The following is an 18,972-nucleotide window of genomic DNA, read 5'->3' as shown; positions in this document are numbered from 1 at the left end:
CGAGAGCTGTCTATTTTCTTACTGTATTATCACTGCTGGTGTGAAAAAAATTTGCAATAAAAAAACAGGGCATCTCCTGCAAAACAAGTCTTTTATCTCCTTTCCCCTAATTGTAAAGGGGAATTTAAAAATACTATATTTAAAATTAAATGATTTACAAAAAGATCAATTCTATAAACATTCCTCACCTGCCTTCAGTTCCACTGAACAACCCAAATTTTCTCATCTCCTTGACTGTCTACGTCCGCGCCATTTTGCCCCCCCGACTATTAAGTGGTAATTCGTCCACATTTGTGTACCCTTTTAAAAACCTTTTTTAAAGGAAAAATGCATTACAATTCATAAAACAAAAAATAAAAAAAGAAAAAATAACTTACAGAAATTTAAAAAATAAAAAAACTTTTAAACAACTTACCTGCAAACAACCGTTTTCTTTTTAATCATCCAATGCTACAAAGACCGTCATCATATCAGGGAAATAAGCCGATTTATACCAGTACCGGAAAAATGACGTCACTAGCATACTAAAGGATATAAATACACTGATTCACTAATTTAAGACTTACCCATAATCTTGGGGGCCATTTAAAAGTCCCATAATGGCCTTGGAATAATTTTGGGGTGGAATGGTAAAACCCCTTTCCCCCGTAACTAAAATTAACCATTTATACGCATTAATTTTGTATAATAATAATTTATTGAAATACTAGTAAATCGTTAACCCCCTCTTCACAGCTTCCCTTTTTTTAAAGGGAACAATACCAGTGACGTATTTCCCATTTGGCCCCAGAAACCCGTTTTGGGTTTCTCCCCCTCTTTTCTGGTCTCTGGAAAATAAAACACAGAGAAGTAAAAATTACCATTTTTAAATGTAAAGACAAACTAAGCAAAACAATTAGAAATACTTTAAACGATTAAAAATGATTATATGGAACCCCCCACTGCCTTAGGAAAATTGCATTCGTTATGTCAATCTATCATTACGTGATGTGAACATATCTTTACGTTATGTCAACTTTTATGGGGATGTAAAAAAATTTTACATCATGTGAATGGCATTATATGAAGAAACACATTCTTCCATTATATCAGCACTTTTAAGTTGGTTCAAGTTATTATGTGAAGTGAAAATATGTTTACTTGTGTTAAAATTTTTTTTACGTGAACTGAATGTTTCTTTAATTTTTTTAAATTTTTTAAGTTACATCAAAATTGCATTGCAATTAATTTGTTTAAAATGTTCTATGATTAAATTTATCAGCACGTTAAGTCAAAGTCCATTCCCTTTTGTGAGTGATATTTTATTATAACAAACCATTATTATGTGATATGAATGTATCTTTATTTTACGCCAGGTCATAATGATGTAAGGTGAATACACTTACCTTTATGTCAGTGCTTTATTACGTGATGTATAAAGGCTTAAAATAAAGTAACAAAATTATGGAGACAGTCCCGGCTTCCATTTATATCAACACTTTATTACTTATGTCAAAATCCCTTTCCTTAAGGGATATTTAAAAAGAAAGAATTTTTTATTATTTAAAATTACTTTAAATTTTATTAACTCTTTTTCAGTTATTAAAAGTTCATTAGTGCTGAAAATAAATTTACATTATACCAAATTATAACATGTTTTTACACTGGGGGAAGGGGGGGGGGGGGATCCCGATTAATTAGGACAACGATTATTGAGGGGGGGGGGGGTTGTTTCTTTTCCCAAATAAATTTTCATAGAAAATGTTCATTTGATCCCACCCCTTTTTCCCCCGTATAAGGGTAATGTATATATTTGGATTTTTTTTTTAGGACTATGAAATTACACCCCCCCCCCCCTTTTTCCCGAAAAAGGATTTTCTTTTTAAAATTATTATTATCATTTTTTTTTTTTTCCTTTTCCTGTACGTTATTTTTTTCTGGTCAAACCTCCCCCCAAATTTCAAAAACATGCAAAATCACGGAATTAGTCATTTTTCAACTATTCCCGGACCAGAATTCTGTTTCAAAAAATTACCAGACCTCACTTAAATCAATTGACCATGCCTAGAAACATGGGAACATATAGTGTCGATTTTGGGTTCTTAAAAAAGTAGCTGTGGGGGGACGGTATGTTCTAATTGGGACCATAGGGGGGGAAAGCCGGAAGCCAAGGCTTTACGGTTTTTTTTAAATAAAAACGTTTTCAATTTATTTCATTATATTTTTGAAACTAATGCAATGTCCTACAAAATAAAAACCCAATTTTTTAATTTCATGCAATTTTTGGTACAAAATGGGAGGGGGGATCCCCTTTCCCCATCCACCCACCAGTGCACTCCAAAATGTGTTTACACTTTTAAAAAAAAAGGGAGGGTTAAAGCAAAAAAAGCTTTGGAAAAATTTGTGGTTATTTAAAATTTATTTTTTAAAAAAATTCAAAATAAAAAAAAAAAATTGCCATAACATATGATATTTGATTTTGGGTAATTATGAAATTAAAGGCCATTGAATTTCAAGTTAAAAAAAAATCGCAAATGTCAATAAGGATTCCCCGGGGGCATAATCTTATTTATAAGTTTTACCTGATATTTACTTAAGGATTAATGAAGTTTTTGTATAATTTAATATTTATATGTTTGATTTAAATTATTTGCATGTTTAAATATTTGCATGAATCTAAAACACAAAACAACTTCTAGGCATAACCTAAACCTTATTAAAATAAAATTAAATATTCTAAAATACTACAAGAGGCTTAGCATTTTAAACAGGTAAAGATACAATGGCATAACATATAATATTTGTCAAAAAGAAGGGAAAATTACATAATGTAATAGATTCCCGTTGTCATTACCATATTATGACAAATGTAGTAAAGAATTCCAGGACAAATTTTTTTCGCATCATGTAATAAAATTCTGAATCAGTTATGCGTTGATATTTAATTAAAATAAGTTCACATCATGAAAACTACTTAACCAAAAAGCAGAAGTGCATTAATGTAATAATGAGTTAAATTATATAAAAACATTTTACACCAGTAAAATTGTTTTGACTTTATCATAAAGAGCTGATATAAGCAACGGGAAAAATTGGGACAATGTAATAGTAGTGTGAGTAAATTCATAAAGAGTTGACATAATGTAATAGAAAGTTGACATAACGCAATAGTAGTGTGTGTAAATGTCATAAAGAGTTGATATAATGTAATGGAAAGTTGCCCAAACCCCCAATTTAGTGTTCTGCTATAAGGCAGTGACGGCGTTCCAAAATGATTAGACAAACGTACTATACTGGTGTTTTAGAAGTTCGGGGTTTTTCCCAGGTTTTCTCCACTTTTAGCAGTTCTGCCTTATTTAAAAGAAACCTCTGAAATCAAATCTTTAAACATCTTGGCAATGAAATTAGATGTAATTGAAAGTTTTCTCGTTTTTTTAAAACAGTTGAAATACTACTGTCTGTTTTTATGAATGAATTTTTTTATTTTTTTTTCTTTTAACTAGTATTTTTTTTAAATCCTCATTTGATGAACGGAGGCTCTACGAAGTACCGGGTAATACCTTACAAAATACATCCATCCTAAAGGGGAAACATCGCTTTGCTTCATCTGTTATGGTTAGTGAATTGTTTTCTATGAAATTCTGAAATCAGAAGTTTTTTAAGAAATTTTGAATGAAAAAATACTATGATTTTTTTATCATATAGCGGTATTCAAAGCAATTACCTGCGATTTTCATCGTGTGGATGTATTGCTGTTTACCTTTTCTGTTTAAAATTTTGGGGGGTCATTTGTTGTATAGTCCAAAGAACATACATCACCCTTTAAATTTTGCCCCCACATTGGGGACTATATATTACACAGGCATATCAATAGTCCGTGGTTTTAAATAAAAAATTTGCAAAAAATTTTCCGAATGCTTCGTTTGTGCAAAAAAAATCTGTCTGAATTAATATTAAATGTGATTTACATTGAAGGTTTTCCCAAATTTTTTTCCCAAAAAATCCAAAAAATCAAACTAAGATAATGAAGATTAGAAGATGGGGGAGAAAATTTTTATTTTTCTTTCTTTTTCCGTTACACTTAGCTGCAGAATTGTAGCCCCTTCAAAAAAAAAATGGGACATCTGTCTTTTAAAGCATTGTTTACAAAAGGCTGGAGAACTGTAAGCGTTATGGTTTTATATATTAGTCCTTGGCCATAACGCTTCAGACCCCCGTAATGCAAAAAATGCGAAATTTACGGCGAAAATTTTTTATTGTACACAAAACTGTCAAGTACTCTAAATTTTGACATAAAAAAATGTTAAATTTTCTATTGAAATATCTATGTTGTTTTTGGGAAATTTTATCAACAATTTTTTGGGAATTTCCCCCCAGGGGGCCCCCACATTGGGCCCGCCCATTTTATTAAAAATATATTGTATTCAAATGAATCAGAATTTGTGCTAAATCTTATGCGTGAAATAAAATATATGGCGAAAACCCAAACAGGGGAAAAATCAAAAGTCCATAAAACAATACAAAATGGGAAAGCAGAGCAAACAGGGGACCTCCAAAACAGAGGGGGGATCGGGTGCCATGGGGGAAAGGAGCACCCCCTTCCCCACCGGTCCCCCCGCCGTGGGCCCTTTTTATGATCGGGAAATAACGGAAAAATCCGTCAATTAAAGGGAATAAATAATACAAAATTAGATGAAAAACGTCAGTTTCTTTTTTTAAATACATGCGATTTTGCACATTCTGCTTCATATGAATACAAAAATAGGTTGCTCATAAGGGGGAATTGATAACCAGGGGGTTTTAAAAGATTGTTGGAAATCTGGCTCAAAAAACAACATAGAAAAGAAGAAAACATTTGTGTGGCCTTAAAATTCAATATTTAAGAAAAATTGAACTATTGTCATTTTACAATGGTAATTTCCTTTCCCTAGTTGATACGATTTTCCGGGTAAGCTTCAGATAAAAAATGCCACAAAGTTGACACATCTGTTCAAACGAGTATTTTACTTGAAAAAGACGTTAATTGGGAATTTAACAACCAAGCTCATGAAAAACGTGATGACTTTAACTTTTCTATTTAACTTCCCTTATTTATGCAGCAATATACCTTCATCACTTACATAAAGATTTATGTATCTCAGTTATTCCAGACCCAAAAAGCATGCTCTACATATGAACAATTTCTAAAACGAGGCAAATTATTGACAAACAAGTTGATGAAAAAGAAAATCAGCAAAACTTTTTTTTAAAAATTTATTACTTCATAAGTTCTATGGTCAATACAAAAACCCTTTTCCCGCAAATACAAAATTTCATCGATTTAAAAGTCATGGGCTAAAATTTTTCATACTTATTGTAAGTCCATTATTTTTTTCACTGATTGGGAAGGGTTTTCCCATTTCCCAATCATGACAAGCACATGGCGGGTGTGACCATTCAGGGGATGCTCACTCCTCCATTGCATCTGATCCCCCCTCTATGTTTTGGAGGTCCATGTTTGCTCTGTTTTTTATTTTGTATTGTTTTTATGGGTTTTGACTTGGGAAAACTGTTTGTCATCTCCATATGTTTATGATTTCATTGCAACATGGAATTTGAATGCATACATATCAAATTGTTACAAAATTTTACCATATTTTTTTTAACCCCTGACCCTTTGATTTTGGTAAAGAAATGCTTATTAAATAATGCCAACCATTTTTTTAAAAATACTTTATGTCCAGGAGTGAACATGCTATTTAATTAAAGATAACACCAATTTTTTGTAATTTAAGCCCCCCCTCTTAGTCCAAAAAAGGAGGTAGGGGGAGAGATTTAAATTAGATTTTTTTCCCCCCTTTTATTTTATATGATCTATGAAAAAATAGTTCAGTGGTTCAAGGAAAGAAAAAAAAAATTTAAAAAAGTTAAAACAAAAAGGGCATTGGGTAAAAAATATAGCAACTTTAATTAATAGTTATTTGATATTAAAACCTGTAAAGTTTTCCCCTTTTTTTAAAAATTTAAAAAAAAAACTTTTTTATGCTTTCTCATTTGCTACAGTTCAACATTACTAATCACAGCATGTATTAATTCAACATACCCCCAAAATCATGAGGAAATCTAGTGTTTTTAAATTTTTTTTTCTGAGTTCAAGAAAAAGCAATCTTTTCAACAAATCATCCCAGCTTATTACGATAATGAGCTACAATGATACCTGTCTGACTTAATATACACATATATGAAAGGGGCCTGTTTAAAAGGGAAAAAGGGAGTCATTTAAACTTATTCCTAGGTTTATATAAATCAAAAGCATCCACTGTGAGCAATAATGAAAAGTAAAGAAATATAAATGCATAGCGTTTATGTGCTTCAAGTCAGTTATATTAATGTTTTTTTTTTCTATTTAAAAAAGGGAAAATGTGCAAAATGTTAGAAAATTAACTTTATAATACAGGTTCATTTTTCATTAAATGCAGTGAAGTGGAAAGTCAATGCTGGACTCGGTGTTGAAGATTGGTCCCCATAGTTTACATATATATGGATGTAAATGTAACAAGCTTAATATGAGGGGAGTTGTCTTTATGTCATATTTTGGCCTGGATATTAAAATGTCATACTGAAAATTACAAACCTAATCAAAAGGAAAGAAAATAATCATAGCATTTGTGAAATAACAGAGGGATATATATTATTGTTTAATAATTCAAAACTTCATACACAGGTGTATCATAAATATCAAGGGATTTAATGGGAATTTTTTTTTGTTTTCTGAATAAAGTTTGGCAATATATATTTTGCACTTTTCTGTGTTATAAATAAAACATCATTTTTTTAAATTATAAATACCTTGTTGTTTTCCAGTTATAATATATTTCAAATAATTTTAAGTATTTTTTAATTTAAGTACAGGTAAAGGATTCCAATTCCAAAAGGTTCCTTTTTTTAGGGAAATAACATTGAAGTTTGTTTCCTGAAAAAGGAACACTGGAGGCAAATAATGCTAGTAGTAAAAAGCTCAGGCTAAAGGGGTGGGGCTATTATATATAATATACTGTTATACATGGTGATTATGCTGCATGTTGTCCACAATACTGTCAGGGTGATGAGTCAGTGTTAATTAATTGCTATAAATATCACAGAGAACAAGAAAAATCCCCAATGGAAATCACATTATCAATGGAATCTGTTAAATTCCATCAAATGAGAATGGGACCTTTGAAAAAAATAATGCAAGTACATATATATATGTAAAATCATGGAGAGCAAATAGGGAATCTTCTCTGGAGCTCAATGGGGAGGCAGGCAACGGAGAAATTCTGTGGGCAGAAAATTCCCGTCATCTCTGACTTGCACTTGCTGTATATGGAAAAGGTTTCCTATTGGCCGATATTCTTTGGTCCCTGGTTAACAAAACTGGCAATGCAGTGGTGAGTGGAGGTCTTGCATATGATTATAAGCATTCACTAAGGATCAGTCATCATCCAGCTCTCTTACATACGCTAACGGGAAGTAACCATTCTGGGGGAAAAAAAAAACCAAAAATCATTAAAACTGTGCACTTTAGATTTTACATCACAAGAATTTTTAAATCAAATATTTTTTAAAAGATTTAATCTATTCTGGCTTATGCTGATTTAAATTTAGATAATACTAAAGAAAAATGAAGAAAATTGGCCAACCTTTCCTGTGACGCAGTGCTCTCCCTTCCACCAGCCTTTATCACTTCCTGTTTTACTGAGGATGGCCACTTTGTCTCCGCGACACAAGGACAGCTGAGACGTAAAAAGGGCCCGGGTTAATCGTACACCGCTTTGCGTAGCCCAAATCCTTTGCATCTGAAAAACAGACATTATAAGATTACTTTGGTTAGAAGTCCCAAGATTAGAAAACAAAATAACTTAGATTACTGTAATCACTTAATTTTTCGTGACACCTTATTTTCATAAGATAGTCATTAATGGCTTTTTAAAAGGGAGACAAAATTTTCAATAATTGTGATTACTGCTTTTATATTCTTTTTGGGGAAATACTAATATACATAAGAACTTTAGTTTAAAGGTCACTTTTGCCTACCGTAATTATTTCAAAAAAGAGTTCTCGTGAATAAGAAGTGATTTACAGTAATTCTTTTCTTGACTTCTCCCCTCCTCCAGCCTGAGATTTGAAAGGAAATTTTTGGTTTTTACCACCCCGGGAAAACCCATCTGCTAGTGAGTTATCCTGATAGAACTCCACTAATTCCTGTAAAAGGATTCCACAATCAGAAACAAAGTCAATGATCAAACAGACAAACAGATACATTTTTTGGGGAGAATGAAATATTAAAAAATATCAAAATAATAAGTTCATTAAGTTCCATCTAAATTAAATATGGTAGTTTTACATCTGCTGTTAATTTTAGGTATGTCCACCTTCACCGTTTTGAACCCCTTTTCCATACTTAATCTATAGAAACCCTCTTCATCCTTGCGAAATTTTTAAATGCTGTACAGAATTATTTTTAAAATCAAATGTGGGAGGCATTAAAATAAAAAATTTACCTGCATCTTTGTGGGATAAAGGGGTCTGCATGCAGTCATATGAAGTCATATGACTAAATCACATGACAAGATACTAGCTGAGAAACTGGTATAAAGGGTTACTTCTCTCTATACTTGTACTTACACATCTAGCAGTAGACATAAAGAATGTGGGTATGAAAGGAAACAGGGACCATCCATAGCAAGACAGACTTCCAGAAACTTTTAGGTTTTTTTTGTTTAATTGCTTTTTTTTAATTATAAATGTGTGGTGGGATTTGTGTGCTATGGATCCCCCGTTTGATTTTGCCTTCAGAACTAAGACAACCTATAAGGACAGCCTTGAGCATGCCAATATACTCACAGGTAGAGAAGAAAAGAATTTAGTATCAGCTAAATAAAACAAGCCTTCTGCATTCTTCTCCACTCTGATGTGACGAACCTGGTTATCATACCTACAATACGAAGGACATGCAGAATAGCTGGATATAACCGTATAGTCACATGCAAGATTCAAACTTTTAAACATGTTGGAAACTGTTATTTACAATCATGCATAATAACCATCAATACTAAAATTTTTTTTTTACATGTCTAATTTAACATTCTAAGTTAAGTGTTTGAAAAGAGCACTTAGTTTTTTTTTAGGTCACAATCTCTAATCTCAATCTTTGTACAACAAAAAGGTCCTAAATTTGTTAATAATACTTGCAAGCAATAGTCATTTTTCAACATTCCAAACTTGTTTTCACTGAGAGATAAATTTCATTTATAAAAACAAATAAAAATTTTTTTTTAAAGAAAAATACCAACAAAGGCATATAAGAAGAAATAACATGAAATGTCAATCAAAACAAAATATTATCAAATAAATACATCAAATGAAAAATGTGGATATAAACTAATTATTAACATTAATAATTAACATCACTCTGCTATACAGCAAGACAAACAATACAACTGAAAAATATTTCTGCATATCTAAAACAAATAAACTTTATACATTAATTCTTATGTACAAATTTAAATACAACATTACCATCTATCATCTCCTTCTCTAGAAACATTTTTTTTTCATAATTTATATAAACTAAAAATATCTAAATGTATAAAATTGCCCCCCCCCCCCCCCCCCGGGACACTCAAATGATGCTAGCCTTTGCCGCTGCATTTCATTTCCGAAATTAAGCATAGCATTTCCGACATTTTTTTATTTCATTTCCGACATTTTTAAATTTCATTTCTAACATAATTTTGTTTTCATTTCCGGTATTTACCTGTGTGGCAATTTAATGTTTTCCAAGTAAGTGAAAATGGAATTTTAAAAGTATTTATTACAAAATATTGATAAAATAATAATAATAATAAAAAACAAGAGGCCCAAGGGCCTTGAATCGCTCTTCTGATAAATTGTACAACCTATCACTTTTATTTGAAGCCTCTAACCCTAAGTATCCTAAGACCAAAGTTTCACCACCTGACAAAGTTTGATTATTCTAAGCCAATAAATACCTAAGATAATTAAAAATAGCCATAAAATGTCGAAAGTAGGTCATCGTGACCTACATTTTAGTCAACATTTTTAGAGTCCCAAGATGCATCTGCTGACTAAGTTTGATAATTCTAAGCCAATAAATACCTGAGATATTCAAAAGTAGGTCCTGTGACCTACTTTTTGGGCGACATTCTCGCAAAACCCAAGATGCATTAACTGACAAAGTATGATGATTCTAAACCAATAAGTACCGGAGATACTTAAATATAGCCATAAAATGTCAAAAGTAGGTCACTGTGACCTACTTTTTGGTTGTCATTCTTGGAAAACCGAAGATGCATCAACTGACAAAGTTTGATGATTCTAAGCCAATAATACTGGAGATACATTACTTAAAAATAGCCGCGAAATGTCAAAAGTAGGTCATCGTGACCTACATTTTGGTTGACTTTTTTGAGTCCCAAGATGCATCTGCTACCAAGTTTGATAATTCTATGCCAATAAATACCTGAGATATTCAAAAGAGGTCACCAGACCTACTTTTTTTTTGACATTTTTGGAAAACTAAGATGCATCAACTAACAAAGTATGATATTCTAAACCAAAAGTACCGGAAATACTTAAATATACCAAAAAATGTCAAAAGTAGGTCACCGTGACCTAATTTTTGGTGGACACTCTCCGAAAACCTAAAATCCATCAACTCACAAAGTTTGATGATTCTAAGCCAATAAATACCTAAGATACTGAAATATAGCCATAAAATGTCGAAAGTGGTCACCATGACCTAATTTTTGGTCGTCACTCTTCGAAAACCCAAAATCCATCAACTCACAAAGTTTGATGATTCTAACCAATAAATACCTAAGATACTTAAAACTAGCCATAAAATGTCAAAAGTAGGTCACCGTGACCTACATTTTGGTCACATTTTAGAGTCCCAAGATGCATCTCCTGACCAAGTTTGATGATCGTAGGTCTGAAGGTAATCAAAATATGCCTTTTAAACAATATTTTAAAACATATGCCTGCAAAATTCTAAAAATAGGTCACAGTGACCTACTTTTTTTTAAATATGTTTTAAGGTCCCAAGATGCAGCAACTTACAAGATTTAATGATTCTAACCCTTTCAGTGCCTGAAATAATGGGATTAAATGTTTTATAAAGGATAAGTCATAAAGTTCAAAAAGTAGGTCACAGTGACCTACTTTTAAGTTGACGTTGTTCAAAGACCCAAGATGCATCAACTGACTAAGTTTGATGACCATAGGCCTAAACGTGTCCAAAATATGCCTTAAAATAAATTTGAAAACAAATGCCCGCAAAATTAAAAAAAGTAGGTCACCGTGACCTACTTTTTTAACATGATGTGAACCTAAGATGCATCAACTTACAAGATTTGATGATCCTAGTCCTTATAGTAAGCAAAATGTAAACATTTTTATTAATTGTAAAATTAGGTCAACCTTGAAGTGACCTTGAGACCACGCCCTTTGCCCCAGGGTCATGCCTAGAACAATTTTTAGTCTTCAACATATCCTGATCCTTGTGTGTAAGTTTGGTGAAAATCTGCCTGGTGGTCCTGGAGAAGAAGATTTTTTAGCAACCAGTACTTTTGGTTTTGTTTTCCTAATTATCTCCCTTGTTTTAGGGTCCCAACCCTTATTTTAGTATAAATGGTACCCCTTTGGGGCCCAAAGGGATCCCTGTGACAAATTTGACACTGTTTGGGCCCAAAGGGGTTCTTGATTATGGCCCATATTCTAAAAAGTTAACGCACACCCAGACGCACACCGCACAAATGGCCATAGCATTAGCTCTTTGAGCCTTTGGCTAAAAGAGCAAAAAATTACATATATATGCATACATGTAGCACTAAGTCTAGGTAAAAGAATTCAATGAGCATTTTTTCACCACATCTAAAGTGCACTAAATTAAATGTCAGTGACAACACCACACTTATGTCCAAGTCATTGATAGATTTACAAAACTCGGTAATGGATTTCAAAGATTTATTTAAGATTTTTTTTTTAAAATTTTTAAAAAGAAAGTTTTAGTTTGTTATTAAAATTACTACATATGTATCTGAAAAATGTCGGAAATGAAAACAAAAAAATGTCGGAAATGAAAAGTTGATAATTACCAAACTTTCCGGAAATGAAATGCAGCCGCCTTTGCACTGTAGTTATTCACACCACTTTAAAGGGGGCCAACTGGGGTTTCCATTGCATAATTTCATTAATTGGTAGATTGATTTCTTTATTATGTGTGTTGATTCATTATGAACAAAACATTATTAAAAAAATGCTATTAATAATTTTTTTTTTTAAAAATTAAAGTATCATTTTTAAAATTTCTCCAGAAATCCTAAAAAATTGTAATATTTAGATGTATTTTAAAACAGGGACATTTTGACATTTCAATTACTGTATAGGGGATAAATTTCACGGGTTGAAATTTTTACGTTTTTCTCTTCTTTGGCAAATACGGTTTTTTAATTCACGGAATTTGTATATATTAAAAGTTTCCTCCCTTATCTATACCTATTAAAACTTATTCACTGTTTCTTGAATTCACGGATTCATTAACACCGTGAATATGCGAATATTAACATCGCGAGCTATTTTCCCCCATACAGTACCCAAATAGAAACCAGATGGTGGAATTGTGTGTTTCTTACATAAAATAAAATTTAAAGGTTACAGTCTAAACCCTTTTAGTAAATACAGGCAGATGTATCTGATAATTTAAACTGTTTTTACCGAATATAAAAGGGGTTTCCCCTCTCCTGCCTGGGTTCTCGCTGACTCGAATTAAGAATGTCCCGTTTGGCATGTTGCCAAGTCTGCGATTGGCAGTGTCCTGTCCATTGGACCCACAAACCTAAATACAATAAAGCATAAAATCTTACTATTTCAATGTTATTTTACAGAAATTTACTTTAAAAAAGATTAATTTTATTTGTAACGACAATCGACGTAATGGATAACTTTGATTCCAGTATAATCATACTTAAATATTAAACTTCCCTGGTTCATCACAACATAGAATGGCTGACATACCATTTATAGACATTGAGCTGACTGGACATTCCATCGCTATCCACATTAACATGGGGAAATTTTTAGCGGGGGAGTGGGGGCGGGGAGGGGATACAATACTGGGCGTTCCATTCTTCATTTTCACATCCAAATAGGGGGTTTTTGGGATTGATGACAATAAAGAGCTGGTTACAAACATGTAGATCACATTCATATATAACAAGCCAATCAACATATACAAGCTCGACCTGCAGTTGACATTCATACGAAATCTCAGCAGCAATTCAATAAATCACAGCTTATCCAAAACCACACAAATCACTGTCATTCAGAACAAAACTGGGGGTACATAAAGCTCATTCTGTAGCCTTTTTAACGGATTCTCACAGAGAATAACAGGGGAATAGTTGGTTGTTGGATAAGTGTTTTTCAAGTTATGTCTGTAAAATGTTGATTTATACAAATAATTCACATGCTAAAATGGGGGGGGGGGAATCTGTTTAAGCTTCATGCTTTCTCAAAAATTTCTATTTGAAAATGACCTAAAACTGCATTACCATCATATGCTTTATTTTCTGTTTCAAAAACAAAGTCAGCAAAGTATTTGGGTTCTTTGTTATAAAAAAAAATAATACAGCATAATAATACAAATTCTAACTCCAGACACCGAGTTATTAGATTGACAGATGTTTTATCATTACAGAACATGACATCTTACCCTTGGATTATTTTCCTCTTGCACAAGTTGTGAAGGGAACCAGCCCTCATCTCCATTCAGCAGTCCCTAAAATTGTAAAAAGATGTTACCAATGATACTGATTCTTCAACAGCTTACATATAGCAATTAATGTGTTCTTCTCCATGTTCTGTTAAATTACGTAGAAAGTATCTACAGCCATTTAGTTTCTGAAATTAACTATAGGATCTTTTTTTTGGTATAGTCTCTCTGCTGTAAACACTTACTTTCCACCACTGAGCGTCATTGTTTTGTGCTTTTTCCCTCGTCTTTCTGAAAGCTCAAGGCTGGGCGGTCCCGGGGCTGGAGTGCCATTGTAATTACATAGGCTCAACCCGCCCTGTAAAGTCACGTATATTTACAATTAAACACTGTAAGTCAATGTGTACAATTAAGACATCTACTGAGGGAATACATGTATATATGAGAGGTTGCATTCCATTCAAAACAAAAAAAGTTAATGCGTTAAGTTCAGAGCTTTCACAAGACCTCCATCTAAGAAACAACCTGTGAAATCTGGTTACAGACAGACAGAAAAAGTTTTAAGTAATTTGTCATAAAAATAATGTATTAACAAAAGAGAAGAAAGCATGAGTGATGAAAATTGGAACTAATGAAGCTGGTGTTTTAATGCAAAGTGTAAAGATAAGAAACTGTAAGAGAATTTGTAATATGGATGTAAATTTTATATCAATCATTGCAAATAAAAAAACAACTGAATAACGTAAAACTTGATATACAATGTGCTGGAAAAGATGATTTAATGACATGCATTCAAAAGCATGAACTTATACTCAATAAAAAAATATGATTTGGCAAATAAGTTTTTGGAGAGTTTTATGTAGTACATTGTATTCTTTAAGTTGTTTAGTAAATAAGCATCATAAATACTGTATTATGTTGTGTGATTTTAAATCATTCATAAAGTAATTTACATTGATAAATACTTAGAGAACTAACTTCTGTATATGTAAGAAATCTTAGATCAAAAACTGTCCCAAAATTTCAAGAAAAAAAGTCAGTGTACCGATTTTCATAAAACTTTTCAGTAAATGAAATAAATCTAACAAAAGTTATATTTTGTTTTAAATGTACCAGTACATGTACTAAAAAATTGACAAATTTAACACTAGGTATTCCTGAAATATGAAAGAAATATTATTTTTTTTAATTTAATCTTTCCTATCATCCAGTTGTTACACATAATACTAAACAGTTTTCTGTTTCCGACAATGGTTCCAAATCACAAGAAATAAACAAACTGTACAAACATTAAATCCTTAAACCAGGAACATACTGGGGTTTTTCTCAAACCAAACCCTACTAGGACTTTTAACATTTAAAGAAAGCTACATTTGCAGGGAAGATGGAGGGAAGAAACGTGGAAGAAAACTTTTATGCTGAACATGAGTGGGTGACCTCCCTACAATGTGTAATGGAGTGGATAAAGTCAAATGTATGAACAAAAAACTCAGTAGAAAGACAAATGTGGAAAATGACAAAAAATGTACAGCTAGCTTGTTATGCAGAATATGAACAATTCTGAAACTTCATGTTTAAAAATGTGAAGATTTTTCTCATATATCTGTAAAAAATATTCTGAAAGAATGTTACAATCAACAAGAAAAATATTATTGGTAACATCATAATTCCATTTTTAATGACAATGAATAATCTATAAATAATCTACAGTAATATACAAGAAAATAAAAAAAATTTTTACATTTGATGCAGTAGAGTTATTGCAATATTCTTGAAATATAAATATTTTTTTTAAATTTTTAAATATTCATGAAGTGAAAAATACTGTCCATGAAATCATGCTTTATAATTAGGAGGGTGTCAAGTTTATCTATAAAGAAAAGCTGTATTGCTTTGGTTAATTTCATAGAGACAAAGATCTCAATCTTCTCCTGAGGCTGATAAAACCAGATCAAAAGGAAACAAGAAATTTAATTCCTACAGAAAAAAATTCATTCACCAAACATTCTACAGTTTATGTTCATATATCACCAATATCTGCATTAAGCCCTCTATAAAACAGAAATGTAGAACTTAATGAACATAGTATCTTAGTGACATGCAGTAACAGACACAGTCTCCCAAACTGAGTACAAACAAGCCATTTTAAATGAACCAGAGAGATTCTGAAAAAGACATAAAAATCACATTCCCAGAACTTCTTATATGATCATGCATTCAGTCATGCAATAAATTGACTTACGTTAAAAATAATACTAGTGGTTCGTCTACTTCAAAGCGTGATATTGAACTACTTTCCCTATATACGATTACGGCGTTCATGAACCACATCCAAAGTTCTAAATGTTTCTGCACAAACCAAGCATAATGAATTGTTCTAGCATAGAAATAAGGACTACAATGACAAGTTTATGCTCAATTTTGCAGTGTGTGTACATTGTAATAGGAGAAGCTTGGATAAAATGCGTAATAGATGTTTAGGTAAGATAATATGAATTGGCAATCTAGATGTTTTTTTTTAAATCATGTGCAGGATTTGCCCTTTGAGTGTTTCTTTGTAATATGTAACATATCCTGAGGGAAAAATCATGTCCTGTGTGTAGCATGCTTGCAAGTGATAACACTCAACAACAATAAAGATTGGGGGAGAAACCATCATATGCTTAACTTACCTATCACTCGAGCTGGAATGGGTGGCATGAAAAATAAAAAAAGAATATTATATACTGTAAATCACTTTTTATTCGCGAGAACTTTAATTTACGCGAGACAGTGTGCTCGCGAAAATTATATTCTCGCGTATAATAGTATTCCTTAAGATTATATAAAGCAATAACCACAATTCGTGAAAATTTTGTCTCGCTCATCAAGAGTCGATGACTATCTCGTGAAAATAAGGTGTTGCAATAATTTAGTGATCTACAGTACATCAAAATCAACTCAAACTAGTTTTATTAGTTATGGGGTCAGTTAGAGTGTTCTCCAAATCGTTCTTAAGTCCCTTTTTTGGTGTCTTATTTCCTGTAAGATTCATTAATAAGGCAATAAAATATACATGTAATCATTATGGTCAATTAACATACGTAAAATCATATTGTTTTGTGAAAGCAAATTTTGAGGTATTATATGTGGGGATTTGATTTTGTGATAGGAGAAGTGTTGAGTAGTAATGCATATTAAATTTGATATTTTGCGATGGTCATGAATTCTATACTCCATACTTCTAAAACAACAAAATTGAACCCCCATGAAAATTAGTATCTTACCTCTACTGCCTGTATTTGGAGGTTTGCCAATACATTCCTTATGCACAGCAATATCACTTCCTGGGTCTGAAAACACAAACAATACTTATGAGGTAAACTATGACAATTCTCTCATGTACTGCTGGTAGATTGTTTAATTAGAAAGATTATTTTCCTTGAATTGAATAATGATAATTCATGATATCTTATTAAATCAATTATTAAAGATCTATCTTCATCACAGGGATCATTGGGATATGAAAAAACTTTTAATCTTAAACTCTTGACAAAACAAAGAAATCATACCTGTACACTTGTAACCCTGGAAAAACACACCTCTGAAAAAAGTGATCAAAAATATACATATAAAACAGACATAAGTCATTAAAAGTAAACATTACAAAAGCCTTTTGTCCCTATTAATTCCAGTATACAGCTTTATGATTATTATTTAAAATAATAACTGTTTTGACCAGTTATGAATAGCTCTTAGACAAATTGTATAGAGATCTAAGTATACGGTTAATTTGCTGTCTAGGATTTTTACCTCAGAAGTTTATGACACACACTACATTCCGTAGGCTTATCAAACGTGTGCATCACATAATTTATCCCTTGGGAGGGGAAGCATTCTCTCTGAAATTGGAAGAAATTGTTCACATATTTCTGAACAATTTAAATTTTTCCCACAACTTTCTTTGATACAAGAGCAAAAGAAAAGGGAATTTTCTTAGGGGAAATCTTTTTCCTAGTTAACATGCCAAAGGCAAATAAAATGAAATGTGATAAATCTAAAAAATCTGAAACAGGGCAAAAAATGGACCCTGGATATTTCAGAGGTGGGATCAGGTGCCAAGGAGGATTAAGTTTCCCCCCATTGACCGGTCACAACAGCCATGAGCCATATGTAATGATCAGGTACACAGAACATCTCTTAGTTGAATTAGTATAAAAACAAAGGCTTATCAAATGGTATGAAACATCAGCCAAAATATGTCCCAATGATGGGGCATACATGTACAGTGGACCCTCATTTATCCGGACGCTTTGGTTTCTAGTCAATTTGTCCGGATATGTGAAGCATCCGGGTATCTGATTGAATTACCAGTTAAACAAGACAAAATAGCATTTAAAAATCCAGATATCTGGCGTCCCGGGTATCTGAAGGACACTGTATTTGCTAAAGAGGTCATTTATTTTGCCAAACAATAATCTAATCAATGATTAATTAGCATTTAAAAGTGCTCTAAATACTTTATTAATAAAAAAATCAAATCCATAATTAAGCAAGAGATACATGTAATAACATGTTACTATCTTTTTAGTTTTAATTTACCTGCAGCAAGCACAATTTGCATTTTATTAAGGTACTTGGACACAAGATTTGAAGTTAATATTTTCTTTATAATATTACAATATATTTAAAAACATTTCAAAAAAATTAAATTAAATTGGTCCAATTTTAAAAGTTTAAAAGTGGTCCCTACCTTTTAATTGCATCATTTTACATAATTTGTAAATAATTATGTTTTCATTAACAGATATTTAAAAAAGAGGGGATCTAGAAAATGGTTAATTTCTTGACACATTACTATTATCCAGATCTCAAAATTAAACCATACTTTTAGTATTAATGAATCAAAATGTTGAGATATAAACTGCACCTAAAAACAATCTGCTGATTTTTTTAAAGATAAGTGGTCTTTAAATACATACAATGCCAGTTTTATTGCATCGATCCATTTAGCCCTTGTGTCCTCTGTTTTGGCAAAGAATGTAAATGCATTTGAGCCATCTTTCTTTGCCATTATAAAAGAATGGTCCACTACAAAGAAAATTACAAACCTTACCATGATATACAATGTATTACGTTTTCAAATTCATTGCAATGACATTCAATTGAAAATGAGCAAGCTCTGTATATCATTAAAAACCCTGATGTTCATTATTTGTAAATGTATAAACTTTAATTGAACTATCCGTTCTGTTTAA

The 18,972-nt window shown here is 31.8% G+C and overlaps 1 protein-coding gene across 1 annotated transcript; it reads right to left on the bottom strand.

Moving 5' to 3' along the window:
* Positions 1 to 7,756: 7,756 nt before the first annotated feature.
* Positions 7,757 to 18,805, bottom strand: LOC134271328 (proto-oncogene vav-like; the record flags this gene model as incomplete). Its single annotated transcript, XM_062753551.1, has 11 exons — positions 7,757 to 7,796; positions 8,081 to 8,202; positions 8,845 to 8,944; positions 12,747 to 12,859; positions 13,035 to 13,083; positions 13,131 to 13,265; positions 13,719 to 13,801; positions 16,979 to 17,067; positions 17,287 to 17,318; positions 17,528 to 17,614; positions 18,697 to 18,805. Coding segments are annotated over 11 exons (959 nt in total), but the record flags the coding sequence as incomplete, so codon positions are not given.
* Between the last annotated feature and the right edge of the window lie 167 nt (positions 18,806 to 18,972).

The sequence above is a fragment of the Saccostrea cucullata genome, unplaced genomic scaffold (assembly GCF_032062105.1).
Source record: "Saccostrea cucullata isolate Sc308-1 unplaced genomic scaffold, CSIRO_AGI_Scuc_v1 ctg8433, whole genome shotgun sequence".
Classification (NCBI taxonomy): Eukaryota; Metazoa; Mollusca; class Bivalvia; order Ostreida; family Ostreidae; genus Saccostrea; species Saccostrea cuccullata.
The sequence above is the reverse complement of the archived record's forward strand: the minus strand, read 5'-3'. Positions and strand labels throughout refer to the sequence as shown.